At 49.5% G+C, this 27,650-nt stretch overlaps 2 protein-coding genes across 20 annotated transcripts in view; both read right to left on the minus strand.

Annotated features, from left to right (window-relative positions):
- Positions 1-254: 254 nt before the first annotated feature.
- CPNE9 (copine family member 9) lies at positions 255-20,151 on the minus strand. Of its 8 annotated transcripts, none has more exons than XM_042236597.1 (20): positions 19,927-20,151; positions 19,370-19,410; positions 19,184-19,230; positions 18,985-19,088; positions 18,510-18,546; positions 17,941-18,017; positions 14,280-14,343; positions 14,062-14,165; positions 13,763-13,867; positions 12,008-12,049; positions 11,613-11,688; positions 11,451-11,504; positions 10,943-11,004; positions 10,184-10,230; positions 8,841-9,022; positions 8,473-8,600; positions 3,958-4,060; positions 3,217-3,274; positions 2,777-2,850; positions 255-657 (listed from the first exon to the last, which is right to left on the minus strand). In XM_042236597.1, exons 1-20 carry the CDS (start codon positions 19,992-19,994, stop codon positions 472-474), a joined length of 1,659 nt encoding a protein of 552 aa, XP_042092531.1. In that variant the 5' UTR covers positions 19,995-20,151; the 3' UTR covers positions 255-471. The 8 variants fall into 8 exon arrangements, with proteins under 8 accessions (XP_042092531.1, XP_060258801.1, XP_060258800.1 ...); XM_060402818.1 differs by having other exon boundaries at positions 3,958-4,072; XM_060402817.1 differs by lacking the exon at positions 2,777-2,850.
- A 1,311-nt stretch (positions 20,152-21,462) lies between these two features.
- The window catches only part of MTMR14 (myotubularin related protein 14), a 43,868-nt gene continuing 37,680 nt past the window's right edge, over positions 21,463-27,650 (minus strand). For 3 of the 12 annotated variants that reach the window (XM_060402816.1, XM_060402812.1, XM_027958116.3), the window contains 2 exons: positions 24,735-24,890; positions 21,463-22,053 (listed from right to left, as the gene is read on the minus strand). In XM_060402816.1, coding sequence (XP_060258799.1) covers positions 21,870-22,053; positions 24,735-24,890 — 340 coding nt within the window. In that variant the 3' untranslated portion in view covers positions 21,463-21,869. Of the gene's footprint in view, positions 24,891-26,123; positions 27,181-27,650 lie in introns of those variants that run through there. The other 9 variants (XM_042236587.2, XM_042236586.2, XM_060402814.1 and 6 more) reach the window with 7 other exon arrangements.

Raw genomic sequence — 27,650 nt, forward strand, 5'->3', positions numbered from 1 at the left:
CTGACCCCTTTTGAGGTCAAGAATCCCTTTTAGAATCTGATAAAAGCAATGGGCCTTTCCTCAGGAAAAATGTACACACATGAAGATTCATTTGTTTCTTAAAGTATTTGAAGAATATCTGAAGAAGGGTTAGATGGATGTGTGTTAGGTTGGGGATGATCCCTAGCTGAAGCTGTCCTTGCTCCATCTTTTTCTTCGTGTGTCCCAGACCCTGGGTGTCCCAGCCTCCCTCCCCAAGACCCATGAGACAGAAGTGGAGTAAAGATCAGCTTTATTATTGGCAAGAAGTCAGGGAGGTGGTGACAGTGCCAGGCCCTTCTGTGGGTGATGGGGCAGAGGGCTCGACCAGCCAATACTGATCCTCCAAGCTGCCCTCCCAATGAAGTCCAAGGTTCCAGGTGCCTCTGATTTTGAGCAGAAGCAATGGGTGGGCAGGCGGGCAGACTGCTGGGCATTGGTTAGGTGGGCTATTCAGGGATGCTTTGGAGCTGGCATTGGGTTGGGGGTGGCAGGGGGTGGCGGGCGAGGCTGGATGTCTCTGGTACGCATATAGGACAGTAGCTGCTCTGGGATCTCCGCCAGCACATCCTTGGCAAGTCGGGCCATACTCAGCACCTGGTTCCCCGACCGGTCGACATAGTCTCGGAATGGGACGAACTGTGACAGGCACAATCAGATGTGGGTGGCCAGGAGAGAGAGGACTGGGGAAGGTGGCAGGACGGAGGCTTCCTCTTTGACCCCTAACATCTCTAAGTATCACTCTCTTTCCCACCTTATCTAGAGTAAATTTCTACATTTGCTTTCTCCCCACCCACTTTTTTTTCCACCTTCTATTCACCCTCAAACCATTCTAATCTGGCTTCATGCAGTCTACTGAAACTGCTCTTGCTAATGAAGTCAACAGTACCATGTTCCCCAATTAGTCCAGCAGGCAGTGATTGTCAGGCATCTTGCTGACTCCCCTTGAGCTTTCCATTACATTTCACCATGATCTTCCTGAACACTTCCCACTCTTGACACATTACATTCTTCTAGATTTTCTCTACCTTTCTGGATGCCTCCCTGCACCAACCCCAATGCTCTAGGTCTGCCTAATCCCTAAATCTGATGCCTTTTCTTTCTCAATTCTCTTCCTGGGTGATTTCATACACTTTCAACACATTTACAAACTGTTCCCTGGATTAAGATGTACAAACTTAATATAGACAAAATAAATAAGCAACAAGGATAAACTGTATAACAGGGTATTGTAACTTTTATCTTGTAATAACTTTAAATGGAGTATAAACTAAAAGCACTGAATCACTATTCTGCATACCTGAAATTAACACTGTATTGTAAATCAACTGTACTTCAATTAAAAAAAACACAACCCTGTTCCCTGATAACTTCTACATTTATACATCCATCCCTACCTTCTTTTCTGTAAGGCCCAGAGTCACAACTTGGTTGCCTGTATCACATCCCCTTTCGTTCGTCTTAGATAACTCAAGTCCAGTGTGTTTACAGCTGAATTCTAGGCTTTTCTGCCAAATCTGCCCCTCCTTCAGCCTTTCCTTTCCCAGCAAGTGAGACTATCACTCACCAGGGGCTCAGTCTAGGAAACTAAGAATCATTCTTGAAGCCGCCCTGACTCCCTATCACCATTTAATCAAGTAGTCAATTCTCATACATTTTTTCTTAAATTGTCTTTTGAACCTGTTTCTCCTCTCCATCCTCACCGCTCCTATTCCCATCCAAATCCCTGGACTACTTCGAAGGCTTCCTCACTAACAGAGCTCCCTGCCTTCTCCCTCGTCCTGCTGCAGTTCGCACTCCTGCAGCCTCTCTGCATGTCTCAAAATGCGAGACTGACCATCTCACTTCTCTGTCTAAAATCCTTCAAGAGCTTTCTAATAATCTTAGAACAAAGACCCAAACTGCACCATGACTGGCAGGGCCTTGCCTTCCTCTTCCACTCACTGCTGTGATCCTGCCACCTGGGCCTCTTGCCTTCTCTATGATTGGGCCAGCTGTTTTGAACCTAAGGGCCTTCTCACCTGCTGCTTCTCTGCCTGTTATGCTTATACCTTGCTTTAGATTTCAGTTCCAATGTCATTTCCTCATAGTAGCCTTCTCTGACAATCCTGCCTAATCAGATCCCAGCTACAGACTCTCACTGTGGCGTTTACTGTCCCTCTGGAGCACTTAGCACAATCTAATGAACTGTGCCATTATTATTGGCAGCCTCCACTAGAGGGCAGGTGCCTTGGGGATCTCTTACACTATGAATCCACCATGGCTGCAGCAACCTGCCTGTTTCTCAAAAACAATTTGTTGAATGAATGTAGGAAGGCTGAAAGAGTGAAGGGAAGAAAGGTAAGTGATTAAGAAGGCAGTAAAGGGACTTCTCTGGTGGTCCAGTGGTTAAGAATCTACCTGCCAATGCAGGGGACACAGGTTCAATCCCTGGTCCAGGAAGATCCCACATGCCCTGAGGCACCTAAGACCTTGCGTCACAACTACTGAGGCCACAGTCTAGAGGCCACGGGTCACAGAGCCCGGCCTCCACAACAAGAGAAGCACACACACCTCAACTAGAGAGTAGCCTCCACTCGCATAAATTTGAGAAAGCCCCACATGCAGCAATGAAGACCCAGCAGAGCCAATAAGTAAATAAAAATTGGAAAAAAATAAAAGGAAGGCAGTAAAGGGGAATGGCTGCTAACTTAGCCCCTCCTTCCCACCATGCCTTTGACACCATGACTTCCTTTTGACCTCATGACATCAGGTCTACCTGAACGATGTCGCGCTCGGCATAGCGTCCCCGAGAGGACACGCGCACATCATCACCGTCCAGCTCTTCCATAGCTGCAGAAAAGACACCCCTCAGCTGATTGGCCTTTCCCACAACAAGCCATGCTGCCCTCTGCCTCTTCGCTCCCCTTTGGAGTCATCAAGAGACTGGTTGTATCAAAGTCCTACAAATATTAGGCATTGTAATGGAGTTATTATTCCCTCCCATGCATTCCATCATCCTAGGAAGCCCAGGAGGGAAGTATTTGTATCAACAACCTCAGTTATAATGAGGAAATGGTTCAGAGAAGGTCCGACTTGGCCAAGGTCTGACACAGGCATCCATCTTATCTTCTCTATGAGACAGGCCTGGGTTCCCAGATCCTTCTCTGTTTTCCCCAGTTCTTGGTCCCACTCATGAAAACTCCCCATCTTACTCACCTTCAAACATGGCTGGTCCCACACCGACAATAATGATAGACATGGGCAGTGATGAGGCCTGTGAGGGGAAAGAGGGTAAATGGGTGGGGTGAGCAGTCATAGCAAGGGAAGTGACTGTTGGGGGACAATTCTCTCTGTGTATAATATTTCGGCACATCTTACAAGCAGAGGCACTGATTTCTCTTTGTGCCGGGACTATCTTTTCAAGTATGCCTGCATATGTAACAGCCTTGAAAGATACAGGGTCTTCCTATACAGCAAAGGGCAGGTTTGTTTACTGTCTAGTACGATAAAATGTCTCATGCTGGAACAAAGGGCAGGCATGCTTACTGCCCATGATAAAAGCCTCAGGTTTTCTACACTCAGGGTTTGTGTTCTATAATACAACCCACTGGTCATCTGGCCCTTGGCACATTATCTTCTGGGAAATGGGACTTAGTGAATCAGAGCCAATGCTGATAGTTGAGCTGTTGCTATTGCTGGGAATAGTGGCATGTGGAATCTCAATTCCTCGACCAGGGATTGAACTCATGCCCCCTGCAGTGGAAGTGTTGAGTCTTAACCACTGGACTACCAGCGAAGTCCCACACACCTTTGCTTTTGATCCAGAAGTCTTGTGTCCACTGCGAGCATCCATGAAATTGGCAGCCTGACTTGTTAGCTTGCATGTAGGGCAAAAATCTCAACCCCTGGACAGTTATTAACAGTGACCTCTTCCTGCCAAACCCTCCACAGACTTACACTGACAATGGCCTCCTTTGTCTGTGTCATGTCAGAGATGACCCCATCAGTGATGATGAGCAGAACATAGTACTGGGAACCATCAGAGATCTTGGCTGCAGCCCTGGGGAAGAAGCTAAGATCAGAATTCAGCTGAAAGCCCAGAGAGTCCAAAGGAATGTCTATCCCTAAAACCTCCACAGCCGGCCCTGTAAGCAGAGGACAAGCACTGGGGCTTCGGAAGCTCATGCTCCTTCCCCAGAGCTGGCTGCCTGCCCCTCCTACCGTCCCTCCAGTGACACTCACAGAGCATTTACTATGGTAGCTACTGTGTTAGGCATTGTGAGAAAGCAACAGTCCCCCCAGTCCTCTTGAGAGTGGACACTGAACCAAGAATCACAGAAATAGCTATAGGATAGCATTTGTGAGGAGAGCATCTAAGGGATCGTGACGTGGCCCAGGTCAACAAAGACTTCTTCAAGGAAACAATGTTTGAGGATGAAGGAGAAGAGGAGGGAGAGGAGGCTAAGTGAAGGGGAGGGGGAGGTCATTCCAGACAGAAGGAGCAGCGTGGACAAAGTCCGTGTAATGAGACCGCAGGAAATCTACCCTGTCTGGAGACCAGACAGTGAGGGGAGCAGCATGGACCATATGATCGAAATGGGGTGGGGCCCAGATCACCCAGGACTTTGTTGGCCCTAGAATGATCTTGGTGTTTATACAAGAACAAGACCAAAGACTGAAGGCCTTCTTTCTCCCATCTCTCACCCATTTCTTTTCCTCCCTTCTCCCTTCTGCTCATCACATCCCATTGCCTAGGCTTCTGGGTCCTCAGCCAGTCTAACAGCTGCTCCCAGAGTCTTTTTCCTTCTCTCACTACCAGTCTTTGACTCCCAAGATTTTTTGATCTGAAATGAGTTCAGAAGTCATTGAGTCCAGTCCCCTTATTTTATACGTAAGAGAAACAAGACCTCAGACAGCACAAAGGCCATGGAAGACTTGGTCTCTTGACTTCCAGTCTCAAACCCTGTGAGGATTGGAAAGGATGGAGCTGTACTATCCAATAAGGCAGTCCCCAGGTCCTATGGAAATTTATATAAATTAAATTAAATAAAATTATCTCAGTTCCTTGTTCACCCTAGCAACACTCCAGGTGCTCACTATCTGTATGTGGCTGGGAGCTACCATACAGGATATCACAAGATACAGAACATCTCCATCATTGCATCCATCACTGCAGAGAGTTCTATCGGACAATGCTGACATCTAAGCTTGATATAAAAAATCCAGAGGAAAGCACAGTGAGAGTGGAGAATTCAAACAGCTACAGTTCATTTTGCCCAGGGCCCAGGGTGGGAGTGGGCCATGATCCTCCCTAGCAGCCTTTGCTCTTTTCTCGCTGCAGCCTCTTCATAGGCTTGGGCTGGCACCGTTTCCTGTCACTCACTCATTCTGCATATAATCACTGCACACCTGCTGTGGGTCAGGCACCAAGTCTGGTGCTGAGCCTGCAGCAGAGAATCGGATGTTGTTCTGGGGGGAGACGGATGCTTACAGCACGACGATGCAGTGAGGCGAGGGCTTTGAGGACATGACATCTAACCTAAGACCTGAAAACTGAGTAGGAGTTAGCCAGGAGGAGCTGGAGGTAGAGGTGGGGTCGGGGGAGGATGGGAGGGTAAAGGGAAGATGATCCAGAGAGAAGGAATGGCATGCGCAAACCAAGAGAGAGCATGTTCTAGGAGATGCAGATAGGACTACAGAAGAGAGAGGAGGTCAAAGCAACGTGTAAGGGCCTCTTCAGAAAGGGATTTGTGAGCAGGAGCATTGAGGGGTGTGGAAGGGTTTGGGGACTTGGGAGGCACATCGTAGCTCCCTACAGAAGCCTGGCACTCCCAAGGCCACTTAGACCTGGAGCTGGGTTACAGGCTGGAGAAAGCCAGTCTGCGCCCCACTTGGCTGTGGGGTGGCAGACAACGAAGAGGCATCTGTGGTCATCAGAATCATGGCTGCACACTTGACACACGTGATCTGATTGAATCCTCGCTACCATTCTATGAGGTGAGCACATTTGTTATTCCAAAGTGAAGTTTACAGGTGTGAGTAACAACATTCCAAAGGGGTGGTGAAGCTGGGGCCCCAGTCCACACTTGACCGACTAAGCCCAAAGCCTGAGCTCTTGATGCCTCTAGGCTTCATTCTCGCCTGCTCTTTGGCCTCCTCTATGCACGGTGCACATTCTGATCTAGGTGTACGGTTCACTGTCTACCGAGCTTGCCCCTTCATGCCTCTGTGCTCTTCACATGCAGTTCCTGCTGCCAGGCCTGCTCTGCACATCTTCCTCTGATAAAAGTCCAGTTCGTCCTCTGCACCCAGCCAAGCAGTCAGGTCCCTCCACAACTAGGCTGTCTTGGGTCTCTTGGATGCCACCCACCAAGATGGACTGTCTGCCCTTCATGAGTCCTTACACCCATGAGTGTACTAACATGTATGCCAAGGGGAACCCAAGGTCACAGGATACTTGAAGCACCCATTACACTATATGGTCTGGTGGATAAAGCTAGATGACTCTAAGTATACTTAAAACACACCTCCCCATGCCTTAAATTATAGCAAATATGGACACAATGTCAGAAGCATGTAAAATTTGCATGAATTGTTAAGATAAAATATGGGGATTTCAAAGACATTTTCAGGTTGGCTGCTTTCAATTGGGCCCCCAGTTTCCCCTAGGGGAAGCAGTTGTTTGCCTTTGCCAACAGGCGACTTGCTGGAAAAGTTTGGGAAGCTCTGGCCTGTAGAAGGTAATGATTTATTTATATTTCTGTCTCCTGCACCAAGGCGGGAGATCTCAAAGGCAGAGACTAGATCTGATTCATCTGAGTCTCCAGTGTCCCAGCAGATATCTGAGCACACGCAGATGCCCTTTGAATAGTAATAGTGATAATAATAGTAACAGTAATAGCTTACAACCATAGCACTTACCATGTGGCAGGCACTGTTCTATGTGCTTGATGAATATTAAGTTAGTCCTCACAACAGCCCTATGATGTAGCTACTATTATCCTCATTTACAGTTGAGGAAACAGACACAGAGAGGTTAAGAGTCTTGCCCAAAGTGACACAGCTGTAAGTAGTAGATTGGGTGTATTAACTTAGTCTAGCTCTACAGCCCACATTCATGCTACATTTTGCTTTATGGAAGGTTCATTAAATCAGGAAATGAATGAGTGAATCAGCTAATTTGCCCAAGATAATATTTAAGTCTGTTTAATATCAATAACAAAAGAAAATGTGTTCAGGTTCCATTATGAAGTGAAAAGATCAGTAGTGAAATGTTACATCAAATTTGACTGCCATTATGGCTACATAAGGGAAAGATTATCATTAACTATGTATATATTAGATATATATACGTGTATTATATATATGTATCTTCACATTCTCATGGGCCATTTTCTGGGTCATTTCTTATTTAATTTCTTCATCCTTAAAATTTCAACAGCAATGTTACATTATTTTTGTAATTAAAGAAACTATTATCTCATGATGAATTAGAAGATAAACTAATCTTTATTAGAGGAAAAGGGAGTCTCTGGATATATATATCTCCCTGAAATCCTTCCACTTTTATTATTGTTTGTTTGTTTCATCTTTTTACTTTCAAGTTTTCTGAGGTATTTTGTTTTACATGGGTCTCTTCTATTTAGCATATAGTATGTATGTGAAAGTCACTCAGTTGTGGCCAGCTGTTTGCAACCGCATAGAGTCCATGGAATTCTCCAGGCCAGAATACTGGAGTGGGTAGCCTTTCCCTTCTCCAGGGGATCTTCCTGACCCAAGAATCAAACCGAGGTCTCAGGTGGATTCTTTACCAACTGAGCTATCAGGGAAGCCCTTAGCATATAGTAGAATTATTATTTTTTATCCAATCAGAGAAACTTTTTAATAGGTGAATTTATCCAACTTAAGTTCATTGACATATGTTTGGTTTTAGTTCAGTCATTTTATTTTATTTGCATTAAAAATCATTTGATATGTAAGTTAGATTTTCTTTGCTTTGTGTTTTTATTCTGAAAATTTGGAGTTACTCGTCTGTTTTTAGAAGTTACTCTTCCATTGTTAATCTACAACTTGAGCTCATTTTAATCTACCATGAGCACTGACTATGGGCCAGACACTGTGCTAAGTATTCTTGAAGTTAAGTTTCTTCAGGTCAGATGAGGTTAGTGAGTGGTGGACCTAGGGGTCACTCCCAGGTTTGATGCCAAAGCTTGTTCCTTATCCACTGTTCTATAGGTCCTTCTCTCTTCCTCAAACTTGAGGCCTGGTTTGTTGTTCCCAGGAAGTAGGGTTGGGGCAGTTCACTGACACTCTTTCTACCTTAGAATAAGGCCTGATGTAACCTCTTTATACCAGAGCTTGGCCAACACTGAAACCTTCAACCTCTCCCCAAAGCCTAAATTCACTATCCTTGGGAAGTCAATCCCTTATCTGGTCCCCTTAATTTCCCCCAGGTGCATCCAGTTTCCTTACCTGGCCACCTGGTTGATGACAGGGGCGAAGTAGGTGGGCCCGTAGAGCTGCACTGTGCGCAGGCTTTGGAAGTAGCTCTCCAGCACACCCTCAATGCCCGCGCAGTTGGGGTCCTCATCATTGTTGTTCTGTCAGGGAAGATGCCCTGCTGGACTGATCCCAGCTCACTCTTGCCTTTCTCCACCGCTCTCTTTCATACGCCCCTCCAGACTCCAGCCCAGCTCCCCTCCTTGCTCTGCCACTCTCCCCTAGATCCTGCTCTTCTGCATGTCCTTGACCCTTAGAAGAAAACCTAAGTAGAAGAATTTTGTCCACTTGGGTGGGCCAGATTCCAGAGTGTGGGGTCTAGGCTCTGGCCCATACCGTACCAGGGGGAACTGGTGGGAGATCCGTCCCTCTGGAGGGAGCTTGGCACCAAAGCCATAAGCTGGGAAGAGCTTGTCACTGTCGTAGTCCTGGATGATTTCTCCCACTGCCTTGAGGGCCATGGCATAGGCGCTGAGCTGATAAGGACTCATGTAGTGCAGGGAGGTGGGCTGCAGGGGATTCCCTGTAGGGAAACAGGAGCCCCACCTCAGGGTCAGTTGATGATCTGTCTGCTCACCTGCCTGTCTTTGTGTGCATCTATGTGCTGCCTATCCATTCATCCACTCTTAACCCATGCTGTTGTTGGTGTTTTGTCTCTAAGTCATGTCTGACTCTTTCATGACCCCATGGACTGTAGCCCGCCAGGCTCCTCTGTCCATGGAATTCTCCAGGGAAGAACAATGGAGTGGGTCGCCATTCTCTTCTCCAGGGGAATCTTCCCAACCCAGGGATCGAACCCAGGTCACCTGTATTGGCAGGCAGATTCTTTACCACTGAGCCCCCAGAGAAGCCTCTTTACCCATGTATTCCTTATTATTTTACTGAGTCATCCAAATGTTCATTTTCAAACTATCCATGTACCAACCCCTATATCTATCCATCAGTTCATCCACCTGCTCATACATCTACTCACCCTTCCACTGGCCATAAATCCACCTACCTATTCATCTCTATCCATCTGCTTCTCCATCCTCTTATCCAGCTAGCCACCCACCTGTGCATCCAGCCAGCCAGCCTGCCATCTATCTACTTGCTCACCTGCCATTTCCCTTTCTTTCCCATCTGTCCATATAACCACATTCTTTTGTTCATCTACTCATTCATTCATCCCTCTCTATCCATTCCATTCATTCACTGTCTGTCTGTCCTCATATGGATCCATCCACCTCTCCACTCATCTATTTCCCCAATTGAAACACCTGTCCATTTGCCCACCCACATGCCAGTTCATGCATCCACCTCTTCAGCCTGTTGTACTCACTCAGACCCATTTGTCCACTCTATTCATCTAGCTACCCACACAGTTTTTCACTCATTTACATATTCCGCTGTTAGTATACTTCCGTTCCCTCCCATCCATTCATATACTCATCCACTTCTCAAGCTATCTAGAGCTATTTATCCTTTCGATTTTTTTTTTTATCCATTTACCCACTTACCTTTCTGTACTCTCTCCCACCGTTACCCCCACAACACTCCTGCCCCAGTATTAGCCTGCCTGGGCCTTGCCTCAAGCCTGGGCTTCCTGGATCAGTTAACTTTTATTCCCAGGTTTTAATTCAGGCCCATCCCTAATGACTTCTTTAGAATCCCTCCATACCCTGTTCCCCCATCCATGCCTCACCATTGGAAGCTGTGAAGTCAATGGCTACTGTGAAGTTCAACTGTGTCCTGTTGGGGAAATAGATGGATTGAGAAATGAGGGACTAATACTTACTATACCAGGATTTCTCAAACACTTGTATGCATCTGAATCACCTGGGAATTGTGTTAAAAAGCAAATTATGATCTGGATGGTCTGGGTGGAGCCTGAGATTCTACATTTCTAACAAAATCCCAAGTGAGGCAGATGCTGCTGGCCCATGGAACACACTTTGGGGAGTGTGTTTCCACATGCCCCATTCATCCCTAAATGCCTACCTCATGACATAATATGCATAATTTAACCCTTACTATAGTTCTGAAGTAGCAATTAACATCTCCATTTTACATTAAAATCAAGTTTAGAGAAGAAAAGTACCTTACTGAGGTCTGCTTGCATCCACTAAACCAAAGAGAATGTCCCCTACAGCCTGCTTATCTTTTCCTTCTCTCTTGGCCTCTCCCTCTTGCCTCGCCATATCTTCTCTCGGGGCTCCAGTAAGGCTACGGGAGACCACTGGTCTGTCATCTCCCCAGGGGGGCTGGAAGCTAGGGCTGAAAGGCAGCCCTATGGAGAGAACTACGGTGGACAGCACCCTGTACTTTATAGTCTGCCAAGTGTTTTCAAGTTTGTTTTCACGATCTCATCAGATCCTGACCATTAATGAGGAGTAAAACTGAGGCTCAGAACTGGGAGAAACTCATTGCTGGACTTTCAGTCCGGAGCTTGGCTATGACTCACCCTCCCCTGATGTAATCGACAAAAGTGAATTCAGAGTCCACAGAAAAGGAGAGCAGCGTCACCTGTGGGACAGAAGAGGCAGCCCTGCTACTTGGGAAGGACGGTTGGGCTAGAGAAAGGGAAAGAGGCACTTGACTCCAGCCCCTGACCCACCCTGTCCAATTTCTGAAAGGGCAAAGGGGGAAGCCATCAGAAACATACTTGGATTTCCAAAAGTATATTAAATCATGAAATAACCACCCCCCCACCCCCACCCCACCGCCGCAGAAAAACCTGCAAAAGATTAGAGATCAAACAAATTTTCTTAGGTGAGAGGAAAAACAAGAAAAAAAAAACGAGACAAAAGGAAAACTGAAATGGTGCCACCTTGTATCCAACATCACTATGTGCAAGTAGTCTGCACCCATAGCTCTCCCACACCCTCACCGGGTGGTCATGCTGTGTGTCCCCATTCTGGGGACAGAAACAGAAGGATCTACAGAGGGCCAGGGCTCTCGGGAGTACTCACAGTTCCCGAGTTGACATATTTCTTCTTCTTACATTTCTTCCGAGGGTTAAGTACCTGAGTGAAGTAAGGTAGTGGGGACAGTGGGACATAGAGGAAGGGAAGCATGGGCTGAGCACACCTGGGGTGGAGGCCTGGGAAACCTGGGTGGGGCTGAGCTCTCACCTCATACACTGTGAACTGGTTCTGGGCCTTGCTCAGCTCTCGGTAGCTGGTGGTGAACTCACCGATGAAGTCGTGGCTGCAACGAGGCCAGGGGCAGGTAAGCGACTGCTGCTGGCTTGCAGCCACCCCTGAAACCAGTCTTTTATCCTCACTATCCCCTGCCCCTACTTGGTCTGCCAGGCACTGGGCCTTGGGTCAGAAGAGAGACCAACCTAAGAGGAAAAGAAAGGAAGAGATGGTGTCCCAGAGAGACAACTGAGGGGGCCAGTTGTGTTCAAGGTCCTGGCATCTGTCGTCACCCTCTCTGGCTCCCAAGGCTACTCTGGGGCTCCTGGTGAGTGTGCTACATATTTCAGGGAACTGTTTGGCTTAATTCAAGGAGAGGGCAGTGCTACCTTCCATCCCGGTCCCAGTCGTACACGTCAATCTTCACCGTTCTGAAATGTTGGAGATAAACATAGGCTAGGTTTGTAGGATAAATCTGAGACAACCCCACCCATCATAGTCAAGATGATCTTGCCTATACACAGATCATCCTTCCATTCATCCGTTTGTCCTTCTATCAACCTTCCTCCCATCTGTCTTATCCATTCATCAGTCCACGAATGTACCCAAATATCTACTGACACTATCACTATTACTACTGCTGCTGCTCTTTATTACTATTCTTTACTACTGATTTTTAAAAAATACTTTGGCCATGCTGCATGGCTTGTGGGATCTTGTTTCCCTTACCAGGAACTGAACCCAGGCCCTCAGCAGTTAAAATGCAGAGTCCTAACCACTGTACCACCAGGGAATTCCATTGCTTCCCTGATGGCTCGAAAGGTAAAGACCACATGTAATGCAGGAGATGTGGATCTGATCCCTGGGTCAGGAAGACCCCTTAGAGTAGGAGATGGCAACCCACTCCAGTATTCTTGTCTGAAAAATCCCACGGACAGAGGAGCCTGGTTGGCTGTAGAGCAGAGGGTCACAGTCAGACACAACTATTCCAGGCATTGTTCCAGGCATAATACACACACACGTATTCCAGGCATTGTTCTCAGCACTTGCACCGACTGATTTAACAAGCACTCTATAAAGCAGTATTAATACTATTATTACTTTTGAATAAGGAAACTGAGGCCCCCAAAATAAGTAACTTGACTAAGGACCATAACAAGTAAATTGCTGAGCTGAGATTTAAACTCTGACATCCTGGTTCCAAAGACCATGTTCTTAACAGCTATGCCTAAGTCATCTCAAATGGCCACTGATCTATGTGGCAGTTCATTCAACCATCCATCCTGCCATCTAGTCACCCTTTTACCCATATAAACTTACCATTCAATTACTTATTAAACTCTATCACCCATATAACTATACATCCAGCCCTTCAATGACTCACTGATAGATACAAGCATCCATCTGTATCTCCACGCATCTACCTAACCAAACACTCAGCCATCTGGTATTTGTCCATCTAATCATCCATTCGTCTATATAACCATCTACTTATGGGCCCACTTACCTACCTTCATACTGCCCACTTGTGAATTTATATGGTCAGCCTGTCCATCTGCTTTACACTCACCCATCCATTCCCTCTACCACCCGTTCATCTGTCTGTCTATTAATGTACCAGTCATTCCACCTGTTTATCCTCCTGCTTTTTCAGTCACCCATCTGCCTCTCCAAGCAACCTCCAATCTTTCATATACCCACCCAGCCTCTCAAGCATTTAGCCATCCATCCATTAATCCACCCATCATCTACCCATCCACTAATCCACCCAGCAGTCCACTCACTCATTCATCTGCTATCCATTCATCCATCCCACCCACCAGTCTTCTTATTCACCCATCCACATACCCATCTATTCATTCCCAGTTTATCCATTCATCTGATTATCTATCCATGTATCTGCTCATTCACTTATTCATTTGCCCTTTCATACACTCATCCATCCACCCAACCATCTGTCCATCTACCTATTCATCCATGTGGCTATCCATATGCCTTCCCATGCACCCATATCCATGTCCAAAACTGTCTCACTGAGCAGGATCCTCCAACGCTTTTATGGCACTTCTACCTTCATTCTTCAGCCCAAGAACCCCACTCTCACACCCTTGTCCCCTTACTCCTTAGCTTATATTGACGCAGACCTGTCATAGTCTCCATTGCACAAGGCCCGCACAGGGATGCTGAAGGGCTGCCATACAGGATTCAGTGTGTTTTTCACAACCTCTGTCTTGTGGCAAATGGTGAACCTGGAGAGGACAAGAGGACTGGATCCTGCCTTTGGGGTAGGACTGAGCCCAGAGACACGGCCTGATATGCGTGGTTTAAGCACATATTGGGTGCTGCCTTAAGTGAATTCTGGGCTCAGGTCCTGATGGAGTCTAAGATGTCCCAGCCTAAGAGCCCTAATGGGTCCACAGCAATAGTGGGAGCAGTGACTCACGTGCCATCCTCATTGCTCCTGTAGAACACGAGGAAGGGGTCTGATTTCCCAAAGAAGTCCTTCTTGTCCAGCTTGTTTGCACACAGCTGCATGGTGGCAATATCCTGCGGATGAAGTTGGACTATTGACACTCGAATTGCCCCCAGACAGACAGCCCACTAAAGGGAGTTTGGGGAGAGAAGAGAGCCTCCTGGGTCTAGCATGTGGCCCTTACTGACCCGACAATTGCTAAGCTCCTCTGCAGTCAGCAATATGGTCCCACACTTCTTGCCTGGTACACCCCTGGAAGCAGAAAAAGCCTCTTTGTGAGGGGGGAGGGTAGGAAACAACGATTGGGGTGGCCAGTCAGGGATTGGGTAGGCCAGGGGATTCAATCTATCATTTACTGACTGCCCCGAGTGTTTCTGTCTCTGGTGGGGTAGGACCTGACTTGGACTGGTGCGGGTCTCTGGTCTGGAAGGAAGGGGTTAATTTAGCCTGTGCGGACATCTCATTATGGTAGCATGGGAAAGACAGGATTTAGAGTTCTTGGCAAGTTGTCTTCCCTTTCCTTGGGCCCTTGGTTTTCTCTTTATGTAATGGGAATCTTCTCTACCTCTTAGGGTTGTGAAAAGATCAGAATGAATGCATGGAATAAAAAGCAGTTGGTAAGCTTGGTAGACATGAAGGTGGTTCTGTTTCTCAAAGCAGACTCTGGTATATGCCAGGCATTGTTCTAGGTACAATTTGGCCAGTTGGCACCTTCCAGCTCTGCTAGACCCTGCCTTTAGGGAGTTTCCAGGGGCAGGTGGGATGTCCAGGCCAATAGGCAAGTAGAGCGTGACGTGATGCAACAGTCCTGAATGAGGGGCAGCAATTTCTACCCAGATCTGGGGCAGAACGACTGGTTTGTTAGGTCAAAGATGCTGTGCTTTCAGAAGGTTGTGAAGAGTGAGATCTAAAAGACCAGGGCAGCCTTATCCTCTTCTGATCCAAGAAGAGACACTTGCAAATGCCTGGACACCCATCCCCAACTTGCTTTGGGTCTCCAAGCAGTCAGAGGCCTTGTGGATATGGGCCTGCCAACCCTAAACTCTGGGAGAGCCAAAGTGTGACAGAGAGGAAGCTAAGTTGGGAGTATTCTCAGTTCAAGTTTTGATTCCAACTTGCCATGTGATGTTTGTCATCTTTAATATGAGAATTTGAACCACTTCATTGGCTTTTTTGATCTCTGACTCTCTGTGCTCTAAAAAGATAGCGAGTAATGAGTGCAGGGACTCCACCTGCATACCTTGAAGTGAGTCACTGATGCTACTGCCTTCTCACTGCTCTTTCTCTCCTTAATTTTCTCCCTCATCTCCTCACCCAGTGTGACCTCCAGTCACTCTAGACTATAATAATCATTCCCTTCCAGCCTACTCCTTTCCCCTAGCCCTTCTCTCACTTCTGTCTACTTATTTGGCAGAACCACAGCCTGAGTTAAATCCAATTCTCTGCCTAACCCATACCACACCTGTGCAACTGGATATGGCCAGAGGAAAACCCACACTCAGGCTAACTGGCTTCATTTTAGATGTGTGACCACAAACCTCAAGAAGGTCCTTAATCATACTGTGCACTGAGTCCCTTCACTCTCCAGTGCTGGGTGTGAGATGGCACTTGTACTCCTCCTCCTATCTCCTCAGCCCAAAAAGCCTCCTCCTCCGTCCTCACTCTCAGCCAATGACCTTGTTTCCTACTTCACTGACAAAGCTGAAGCAACCAGAAGACACTGTCCACAGACCCACCACACACCTACCCTGCCTCCAGTATCTTCTCCCACACGAGGCCTTCCTACCGTTGCTATAAATGACTACCATGTGCCTATTTATCCCTCCCGTGTGCTACATTCCACACCCTCCCTCTTGCCTGTGCAGAGACATCGCTCCAGCAACTGTCCCCCCTTCTTTTTGATCATGCCATGAAGCATGTGGGATCTTAGTTCCCCGATCAGGGACCAAACCACACCCTCTGCACTGGACACATAGAGTCTTAACCACTGGACCACCAGGGAAGTTCTTTCCCTCTCGGTATTATGTCAGATTTTCAGATTCTACTAGATCATTCCCATCAGCATACAAATGTGATATAAATTTTTTCAGGTTAAAATATTACAAACCTTTTCTTGATCTCACTTCTCTCTCCAGCCACCCCTCCTTTTCTCTTCTCCTCTTTGCAGGAAAATTCCTTGAAAGATTCCTAATTGCCATTTCTCTCTTCTATTCTCTTCTAAATCTCCCAACCAGGCTGTTATCCAAACCTCTTCTTCAAAACTCTGACAAGCAGAGTCTCCAGCGACTCACATCTTGCTAAACGCAATATCCAGGTCCAAACCCTCACCGTCCTTGACTGCAGCAGCATCTGACATGATCAGCCACTCTCTTGTCATTGATGCATGTCTTTTGCTTCCAGGACAGCACCACCCACTCTCGGTTATCCCCCCATTTCATTAATGCTCCTTCTCAGTCTCCCTTCTTAGCTCCAACTCATGGAGTTTTGGTCTTTCGTCTTCTCTCTCTCTCCTCAGTCCCTTAGTGATCTCATCTAGTCTCGTGTCCTTGAAGAGCATGGAAGATTTATGTTTCTTATTGCCTATTTGACACATCTACTTGTCTAATAAAAATTTATGAAATTCAGTACGTCATACTGAACTCCTCATTGACTTCCTCCCACAACTTACTCCTCCCTCACCTAAAAAAAACATCTCTATGGCAACTCCATCTTTCCACTTGTTCAGGCCAAAGGCCTTGGTGTCATCCTTGACTCCTCTTATTCGCTCATGTCCATATTCAGTCTGACAGGAATCTGCTGCTCCATCTTCAGTTTATATCCAGAATCTAACTAATTCTCCCCTCCTTCACTGCTGGCACCATGGATTACTTCTACTTTTGCCCACCCAAGATGTAGTCTCAACCGAGCAGCAACCTTTGAAAGCAAGTTAGAGCATTCATCTGCTCAGAACCCTCCACTGACTCTCAACTCAGAGTAAAAACTAAAGTCCTCACAGTGGCTCCCGGGCCCTAACCGTGAATCCACCGAGCTCACCTCCTCCTTTCTCCCCGCTGCTCACCCAGTTCCACCCACACTGGCCTCTGTGATGCTCTTTGAACACATCAGGCTTCTGCACAGGCAGTTTCCTCTCCTAGAACATCCCTCCTCCAGATATCAGCACAGCTCACTCCCTTACTTTCTTCAGATTATTGCTCCGAAGTTACCTCTCCATGAGGCCTCCTCAACCCTTCTGTAGAATTCTGCAACACCCATCACCCTGCATTTCCGGTCACTCTAATTCTGTTCTACTTTCATTCCACAGCACTTTGTGTCTTCTAGCACATTATGTAATTTACTTATTTATTATTTCAGTTTTGTACTATTTCTCTCCCTCTTCTGTTACATAAGCTCCCTGAGGGCAGGAGCCTTTGTTTCGTTCACCACTGCAACCCAAGCCATTTGAACAGTGGCTTACATAGAGTATATGCCCAGTAGTGTTTGTGGAATGGATAAATCCTTGGTACCCAGCCCAGGGTATAGCATACAAAATGTACTAATAAATATTTAGTGAGTGAATGTAATGTAAATTCCAGAGAACTTGATTTAGTGAGGAAGACTTGGAAGTGAACCTTAAAGGTTGAATCAGATTCAGAAAAAGAGTGAGGGCAGAGAATGAGAGAGAGAGGAGATATGTCAGGGCTGAGAGTGACTTGAGCAAAGCCCTGAAAATTGAATTTTCCCAGGAGGTGATGGGAGCCATTGAAGGCACCTGACCAGGGGAATCCCAGCCTCCAATGATACAGAGTCAGCTGCATCTTTAGGAGAATTCGGAGGCCCGCCCCCGCCCTTTCCCCTTCAGGTTCAGCTCACGTGAGGGGTCGCTCAACTCGGCTGCCCTGGCCTCCGATCACCTCTCCCAGGGCCAGGAACGCTTGGCCCAGGAAATCCTGCACAGGGATACAGAGTCAGCAAGGACAGGCGCGACTGGTGGTGCAGTCCCAGCCCAGCCCTGGTGATGCTGCTGTACTAACCACTGCGACTGGAGGCAGTGGAACCACCCAGCCAGGGCTTTAGAGGAGGGACGGGGTCCCCAGACAAGCCGCCCTTCTTGGTCCTGACATCTGGAGCCCTCTGCCTCTACCCTGCCAAGATACCATCCCACCCCTCACCTTTCACACACCACACACGCTGACCCCGCCCAGCCCCATTCAGCCTCACCTTCTGAGGGTCCCAGCAGCAGTCGAGAAGGAAGAGTAGCAGTGAGTAAGAGGCACAGGCGGGAAACCGAGGCAGGAACAGGAGAGGAGGGCAGGGAGGGCAGGTTCGGGGCAGAAGGTCGAGTCGGGTTTGAGGGGTAGGAGGGTTCTAAGGAGGGTCGTTTAACACACAGTGAGCGCCGCCTGTGTGCCCAGCCTGCCCGTGAGGGAATGGTGGCTCACCGGTTTGGAGATGTTGGTTTTGGAGTCGACGTTGTACCTGGGAAGAGAGTGGGACCAACATGGGGCGGGGATGGTGGGAGAGAGCCTGGAAAAGGGGTCCGATTTCGAGTCCAGGTTAAAATTGTGGGTGGAGGGTGGGGCAGTCTTGTACCGGAATTCAACCTGGACCTCCTTTGGGCAGAAGTCGGGGTCAGAAGGAGTCTGACCTGGGCAAGGTCAAGTCCGGGGCCTGCTGGGGGTAGGGTCACCTCAGAGGTGGGACTTGGAAAGGGGCGGAGCCAATTAAGGAGAAGGGTTGTCAGCAGGACTAGGCCTGGGGAGTGGCCAACCTAGACTTGGGGGCGGCGCTAAGCCTAGAGAGCAGTCCTTCAAAGTGCCACTGAACTGGGCCTGGGGGTGGAGCCAGGTCGGGGGCCCGCTGGGGGGCGGATCCAGGTTGGGGGAGGTCCAAGCCAGGTTTCTGGGCGGGGCTCACACATCGAAGCGCAGATTTTGCTTTTCCTCAAAGAAGTAGTCGAGGACGAATTTGCGCACGAAGTCTGGGTTCAGTGTGTTGTCGATCACCTCGGTCCGTCCAAACTAAATGGGGAGTGGACAATCAGCACGGGGGCTGCTAAAGGGGGCAGGTGCTTCCCAGGCACGGCGGTGGACTGGGTGAGGGTTCCAGGACTTACCTCCCGCCACTCCTGGCTGGCCCGGCTCTGCGTGTAAAGCACCACCACTGTAGGCGGGAGCGGGGGCGGGGAGGGAAGGACGTCAGGTCGGCGCTCCTCCCCCTCGCCACCCCTCCCCGCCTCCCCTCGCCCCTCAGGTGCTCTCAGACCCCAAGTTCCCTCCCTCCCGACCCTGGTGCCGCCTACTGGGGTCGGACTTGGAGAAGGTGTCGAGGTCCAGCAGGTTGCTAGAGAAAGAGACAAACAGACGGACAGCGAGTGGATCATTCTGGAGCCCACTGCCGGTACCCTACCCAGAGGTGGGCACCTAGGGAGGCACGGGGTTCAGATCACACCTCCCTCCCCTGTAACTACACCCTCCTGGGGGCCCGCGTTATCAGCACCCTGGACAACACCGGAAATCTCAGCCCTGGAGCTGTTTCTCTGCGGACTGGACGCGTCCAGACTGCCTCCAAGGGCCCAGGAAAGAGGGTAACCCCCTAGAACTTTACCCTCCTGGGGCGCAGATCCTACTGGATCCCCGCGACCCATCCCTTCAAGCCGCAGGCTGAGCCCTCTTTTGTGGTTGGGGCTATTCAAGGAAACCCCCTCCCCGCGTCCGTTAGCAACTCCCCTGAGTCTGCATCCGCGATTTTCCCCGGCCCCGATGCTTCTTCTCCTGGGGTCTACCCCCTGCTTGCGCTGAGCCCCTGAGCTGGGTGGTGCTGGGGCAATGCCTACCCTCCCCGGTACGGCCCGCTCACCGGCAGGACACGGTAATTTCAATCTTGGTGGCCGGGACGCTGCGCTCGGAGGCTCCGCTGAAAGACATGGCTGGTCGGGTGGCCGGAGCTGCGGGAGGCTGCGAGACGGGGTCTGCTAGGGGCGGCGGCGGCGGCGGGGCCGGCCCATGTGCCGCCGCGGCGGTGGCGGCGGAGGCTGCGCTCCCTCCAGCCCTGCGTGCGCTCTGGCTGCTCGCGCCTTCACTGTGGCCAGCCGCGCAGCGGCTCCAGATGGCAATGCAGCCCCGCCCGGCCCCGCGGGGGGCCCCCACCCCATTGGAGCAGCCTCCAGTAGGCCAGGAACCTCACACGGATTCGAACTCCAACTCACTAGGTGGGAGAGTCCTCCCAGTGCATCTCCCCAAGGAGAGAGCCAGGCCTGCCCCTACGAGAGCGCTCTCCACGATGCTGACCGGCCCCGGATACCTAGTGGGCACTGGGGTAGATTGCTCTTCCTGAGCTGCACCCTCAACAATTTGCTTCTTCCCCTTGCAACTCCCGCCCTTCCTCAGTCCCTGAATAGTAGTTGCACATTTGCTCTCATTAGCTGTGTGACCTTGGGCAAGGTACTCAACATCTCATTGGCTCAGTCAGTTCACTGGTAAGAACGGCCATAAGAGCACAGACTTGGGGTGTTGTAAAATTTCATCAAGATAACCTACAAACAGGATTTAACATAGGGGATTATACACAGTAAATACTCAAAAAGTGTTCATTGGTATTATTTCCCTCTCCTGGGCATTCACACTAATGACCTCTTCTGTGTTGAGTCAGAGGTCAGTAAATGGTGCACTGTGCAAAACCTTTTGTCCATGGCTTTGAACCCACATGACTTCATGGTGTTAGAGATGAAGACACACTCTGTGAGGATGCAACTCACTGCAGATCACACAGTAAATGAGGGTGGTGGTCAGCCAGGTTCATCCTTCCCATATTACCTACTGCCTTCAAGGCCCTGGAAGCCAATCCCTCACCGAATGCAGGGCCTGCAGGTCACCTGTACCAGAACCAGACTGTCTGCTGAACTTTTAATAATAAAGATTACTTGGGAATTCCCTGGTGGTCCAATGGTTAGGAATCCCCATGCTTTCACTGCCGAGGGTGCAGGTTCAGTCCCCAGCCAGGGAACTAAGATCCCAGGGCATGGCCAAAAAACAAACAACAAAAAAGATTCCCCCCACCCCTTTTCCCAGCTTAATGAGGATCTCAGCAACTTCAAGTCCAACTTTCAGGCAGCCCTGGAAATCTGCATGAATAAACAGGCTCCCCAAGTGACTGGGGCCCATTCAGGCCTGAGGGCCACTGTTCCCACCTTAACAGCCTGTTGCTATGTGTTGCCATATCACTGGATACTCTCATGGCTCATGAATTAAGAGGCATATTCAAGTCTCCAATCTCTTCCTGCTTCCTATGTTCCTCCATCCCCCCCTATAAAAACCCCTTCTTCTAGCAAAAGGAAGGAAAGTGAGAACCTTCTAATTAACTCCACAAAGACAGCAACCAAATGATGCAAGAAAATAGCTGTTCAAAAAGACTTTGATTTCATTTTGTGATCTGTGTTAAAACTGCCTCATTTTCAGTGCAGGTGACCCCTCCTCCCCAGGAGATAAGAATGGAAAGTGGAGGTCTTTTGTGAAGTCTCAGCCTCCCCCAAAGCCCCAGGGAAACGCTACACAGTTCTGAGTTGACAGGAATCCTGGCAAAGACTAAGATGGGTGGGAGGCAGTGACAAGTGGGTCGGCAGACACCAGTCAGGAAGCTGGGGGTGGGAGAACCCCATCCTCGGTCCTGCTCAGCTTCAGGGCTGCCATGTGCGTGATGGTGAAGGGAAGTTTCCCCTCGACCTCGAAGCACCCCTTGGCTGGGCATGGCTTTGATTCCGCTCAGGTGAGAGAGGATCAGGAAGCTGTCGTGGGCTGGCTGCTTCATAAGGTGCTGCTGCTGGTGCCCCGGAGTCCAACGCCACGGACAAACTGCTCCAGCAGGCCACCGATGGCACCAGAGGGACTGGGGGCTGCTGCACGGAGCCCCACTGTGCTGCTATACGCAGCCAAGAAGGCTGAGCGCACCTCCTGTAGCCGGGTCTCCCGTTCACTCAGGGCTGTAAGTCTGTGGGGAGGGAGGGAAAGAGAGAATTAATGCATTATCCTGGGGCAGGATCCATCATCCTCATCCTTACGCCCCACTGCCTATCCTTCTGCATTTGCCAGTACAAGGCCAGCATCTGCCCCTGGCCATGTTGCCCTTGTGGTTCAGTCCTGTTCCCATCTCAAACTCTCCCTCAGGCTGCTGTTTCTACCTGGAGAGGCCAGAGCCCTCACCTTTAGTCACTGCAGTCCTCAGGGAAATGTCTAGGAAGGGGCTGGCTTTTCTAGCAGGATTTCCGTTCTGATTCTATCTGCTTTTCCTTTCCTGGCCTCTACAGGCACTTATCACAAGTCAAGAAGGGTAACAAAAAGTGTGAATTTCACATGAGGCTATCTGATAACCTGAAGGGTCAGTCATAGAAAATGGCTGAGGTACCAATCACACAACCTCTGGACTCAAAGTTGGCAGGAGGGATGGAATTAGGGAAAAAGTCACAGACCTACATGAGATGAGCCCTCATGTTCCTATCCACCTAAGCAGCAAAACCAGCCCTGAACAGCAACTCCCTCCAAAACTTCCCCTAAGAGACCAACGCCTGGGTAATTCCTCCTGTGAATCTGCCAGAAGCAGCAGCAATATCCCCAATTCCCAAGCCCAAATGACTTGTACCTGGGGCCTGGGGAGCCCATGGAAGTATGAGGATAAATGACAGTCCAGGGCTTAAGTATGGAGGCAGCAGACCCAGGAAAAGCAGACTGGTGGGAGTGGGGGATGTGTATGTGTGCTTGTATGTGTGTGTGACAGAGAGAGAAATACCAGCAATAGCAGAAGTAGCAGCAGGTTCTAGGGTGAAGAAAAGTCAAATAACTGTAGCGGCAGCACAAAGAAATGAGGCTGGTCCTGGACTCCTGCAATACCATGAACAACTCCCAAGTCTCTCTTGGCATGTGGGGGAGATTCGTGGCCCTAGATCTTCTTTACTTCCTAATTAGTTTTCACATAGGCTGGAGACCATGTGTGCCTCTCTAGCTTTCCCTTAGAGCATATAACCAGGAGAAATTCAGAGTAGTAGTTCATATTCACAGGGACTATCTGAAGGTACATTCTCACTGCCCCCTATTTTGGGAGGCAGAAAGGGGAAAGATCACAACCTTTTTTAGAAACAAGATACCTGGAGCCCAGAGAGGATATGTGATCTGCTTGAGGACACAAGGTGGGCAGAGCTACTACAGTGTCATTCCCTCTCAAGACATGAGCTAGCAGGCTCACCGCAGTCAAGGGTTCAACCCCAAGACAGAACTTGTAAACCTAACAGCTGAGATTTGGATTCAATTTCTTTCAGACACCAAAGCCAAAGCACTGAACCAACATACTATGTGATCTCACCAGTCATCAACCTTGAGCCCACCATGCCCACCCTGCAATCTGAGAGGCCATGGGATCATGGAGAACCTAGCCCTCCTCTGGGAACCACCCAGAACCTGAGGAATGGCTAGGAGCACAGAGAACTACCTAAGGCATCAATTACAGGATCCAGGGCTGAAGCTGCCCATTTCAGTGGCTAATGCCAGGTAAGTGAGGGTGCTATTATGCAGGGGCAGAGATGTCAGCTTCCTCCAGCTCTAAATAGCAAGAGCCTACGGAAACACGACGAGAACTATGTCTAATTTTTCTGAGATCTTATTTCTGGCTTCAGGGAGTGGCTATAGAGAAAGCTGTGCCAAGCCCTAGAGGCCTTTGAAGTCCTTGGGCTACTCCTGAGCTGCAAGGCCAGGGCTTGTGAGGACCATCCGGGAATCCCAAGGTCTGGCCCCTGCCTGCCCTAGGCAGAATCCGTCTCAGCTCCCAAAGGCAACCTGCCTCCAACTTGTCAGCACTGGAGGGTATGAGCTGATCCTGAAGGTGGCGACGACCATCCAGCACCTGAAGTTCATTCAGTCCATGTCGGGGGCAGTAGTGGGCAGGGAGTTGAAGGTCCTCAGGCAGCCACAGTCAAGAAGCAGATCCTGCTCCCCAGGCCACCGGAGGCTCCCTGCCATCTGACATCCGTCAAACAGCAGAGCAGGAAGGGGGCAGGGCAGCCTGAGAGGCAGCTGCTCAAGTAGATGTACTGCTTGAGTTGGAGGCCCAGTACTGGAGCCTTGGAGGGAGAGGAGTTTACAGGCGTGGGCTTTAGTATTCCCGTCCAATTTTCTTTCCTGACCAGAGGCAAAAGCAGATGACAAAAGGGGGCAGGGAACAGCAAGGAACCCTCGGTTCTGCTTGGGAGCACAGCCCTTGGGCTAACCCAGCTCCATTCTGGCTCTGTCTCCACCATACACCTACCTTCACTACCCCACTGTTCCGCTTTCAAAGGATTCTCATGTCAGGCAAAGCCTTGGACTGAAATAGCATCTTCTATAGTTAGAGTCCAGCCAGCTTTCCCTAAGGGTGTGCCCCAAGACATCCATGGATGGGTTTCCGAGGCCGGGGAGAGTGAACACATTCCAGCACCCTTCCTGAGCAGCCCATCAGCCCCCTTCACACCTCAGGGTGCAGGACCAGTGAGGTATACTTAGTGGAGACATTCAGGAGGGGCAGGGAGCCCAGGCCAGCTCCCTCGGGCCAGCTGCCACCTCATTCCTGGCCAGCACTCGACTGCTTGCCAGCTTCTGACACAGGCGGGGGAAGGGGCATCCTGTCTTCTCAAGCAAGACACTTACAGACAATTGTTAGGGAGCTCATCCGGGAAGCTGAAAGGGAGAGAGGAGTCTGTGTGCAGGACAGCCCGTTCCTGAATACTGCCACAGCCTGTTACCATCTGCCAGCTGCCAAAGTCTGTGGAGAGAGAGGATCCGGGCAGGGGATGGTCCACTGATCTGGGGCAAAGAGGAGAGAGAGGGGAGATGATGTAGTCAGTCATATGCCTGACAGGGGAGGCCCTGGAAGAGTCGGGGTTGGGGTAGGGCTATGGTGGCCCTGGACCTGGCCACAGGGGCCTACTGGAAGAGCATCTGTAGAGTCAACCACTTTCTCCCAAAGTGCAAAAACTGCTGCACAGCTTATGACCAAGAAAGAAGAGTCAAGACCATAAGGGAGGCTTAGCTGTGAGGACAAATACTTCATGCAAAGATTTATAGGAACAAAAGAACAAGAGCAAAGCATGGTGACAAAGGTGAGCAAGCAACCAAAGCCAGGGACCAGCGCATGCCTGCTCTGCTTGACAAAACAAGCAAGATCTCAACAGCACCACAAGGAGGGGAGCAAGACTGAATGCTCCAGGAGCCAGCGAGGCAGGATCACCTCACACTCCTGGCACGGAGAATGGCAGGGTGGGCAACGCGGAGCCCAGGATCACTGAGGTTCTATCAAAGAGATGAGAGGAGTCTCCTGGGGATGGTGGACGTGGTGACATAGTTGGGTGCCCTGAGCCCCACCCTCTTCCTCTGCAGTGCCTTCCAGGAGCCAAAGTTTGTATTCACAAGCATCAACCCAGCAAACTCACTGTATGCCCAGAGGGGAGGGATGAATCTGGCAGCCAACTTGACAGCTTCATCAGACCTTTTTCAAATAGAGGTTTGCGGGATGCGGGGAAAGGAAAGCTGCACTGGGAATATACCACTGCCACCAGCTCCCCACTCACAGCCAAGCCTTCTCTGCTGTCTCTGGACAGTGGCCCAGCTGGTGGGGGAGGAGGGGAGGAGATGGGGAAACATCAAACAAGGCCCTTCCATCAGTGACACCAGGTCCCTGTCCCCAGAGGTATATCATGTTTGATGCCTGACCCTTTATCCTTTAATTCAAGAACAGCAGGTGTTCCTGAGGGACCCAGAAACAGAGCAGAAGCATGAATTGTGGTATAGGGAGTGGAGAACTGAAAAATGAACTGACCTTGGCCCACCCAGCTGGCTGGTGTAGAGGGCTCCTAGACTGAGGTGACAGCACCCCCGGGTCCCCAGGCCAGCTTTATCTGCAAGCAGTGGCCAAACTGAGTGCAGCTCTGGCCAGCGCTACATCTCTGCTGATCCTAAGCCATCTTCATCTTAGAGGCAGGGAAATGGCAGCCCGGGCAGAGGAAGACACTCGCCCAAGGCTCCAATACAGTCAGTGAGTACAAGAAGAGATTTTTATTTTTTAGAGCCAAGTTTGATTACAGATTTGTCATACAACAGAATCACCTTGAGACCAGGGAAAACAGATGGAATCTCCTGCAACAAAGACTTGCCATATTCCTTGCTCCTGGTCTACCCTGGAGGTGTGTGGAGGGCTGCCTGCCGGAAGCCCTGGCGATGATGGAGCAGGCTTCCTTCTTCCTAGGTGGAGATGCTTGGTGGCCAGATGCTGCATCTTTGGTGATCCTTAACCGTTTATACATCAAACAGCTGACTACACGTAAGAGCAAGCTGCAGGCCACAGTTGGGGGCCGGTCCTGTGCCTCCTCTGGGTCATGATGGGGTTCTCATGTTGGTGCAACCCCTCTTGAGGTCAGCCTGGCTCCACAAACCTCATCTATTGCTCCAAGTTTAAGATAGACATTCTTTTCCAGTTTTTGGGAAAACAGCTGTTAAACAGCAAAGTGTTGAGGGAATGAAACTAACGTGAAGTAGAGGAGGCTGGGGAGGATGAGGGACTTCTAGAACAGGGAACGTGGTGGTTTCCACGTTCCTAACTCCACTCCCCAGGGCTATCACAGACTCACATTTCCAGTGGGAAAAAGACAGCCAGGTAGAATGTGCTTACAGACAGGTTCCTAGCAAGGGCTCCTGGTCTTCTAAGGCTGCCTTCCCTGTACTTGCCCTGTCCAGCAGGCAGCAGCACCAGGCAAGAGCCATGCTTGAAGCAGCCAGGGGACAGCTGTGGCATGGAGTAGGCAGCATAAATAGCAACAGGACGCATGATCCCAGGGGTCACAAAGTAATCTCAGCAAGCAGCCAACCATCTTCTGCATCTTTTCCAAGAGTTGAGTACACAGGCTCCAAATGAACCTTTCTATTTGAGGCTTTTGTCAAAGAAAGGGTTGCAAAGTAACATAACCACTGAGTTTCTGGGTTTGAGAGCAAGGAGCTGTATGAAGCACAGAGGTGCTCCTAAGTGCCAATTTAAATAAGCTGGCAAGAGGGGACACCCTAAAGATGACAGGAAACAGTCACCAGAAGGAAGAAACTGCACCTGCCAAGTGAAAGGAGGGAAAACCTTCAAGTTAGCCCCAGTGCACAGGTAATACAAGCAGCTTTAATAAGCCCCATGCCCTTCTGCCCTACACCTTAACTCAAGTACACACACAGCATCCACTTCCACCCATCTACCTACAGGACTGGCGGGGACATCGGGCCAAGCCATCCTCAAACTGGAAAATGGTAGAGCTGACAGTGCTTCTAAGGTCACCTCACTTAAACCCAAACTCATGAAGACAAAGATCACTATTCCTACTTTAACGATGGGATGAAAAAAATGAGCTCAGAAGGGAAGTGTTTGACCTCAGCAACAGCTAGGACAAGATTTATCAGATTTGAAAGATCATCAAGATTCCCCCAGCCTGGACTTCAAGCATTGCTATGTGTGTCTATGTGTGTGAACCAGGGACCTCTGCATTCATGCAGCAACCCAAGGAGAAGTTTTTTGAGGCTCCAAGTTTTCTC

Source organism: Ovis aries, chromosome 19 (genome assembly GCF_016772045.2).
Source record: "Ovis aries strain OAR_USU_Benz2616 breed Rambouillet chromosome 19, ARS-UI_Ramb_v3.0, whole genome shotgun sequence".
Lineage (NCBI taxonomy): Eukaryota > Metazoa > Chordata > Mammalia > Artiodactyla > Bovidae > Ovis > Ovis aries.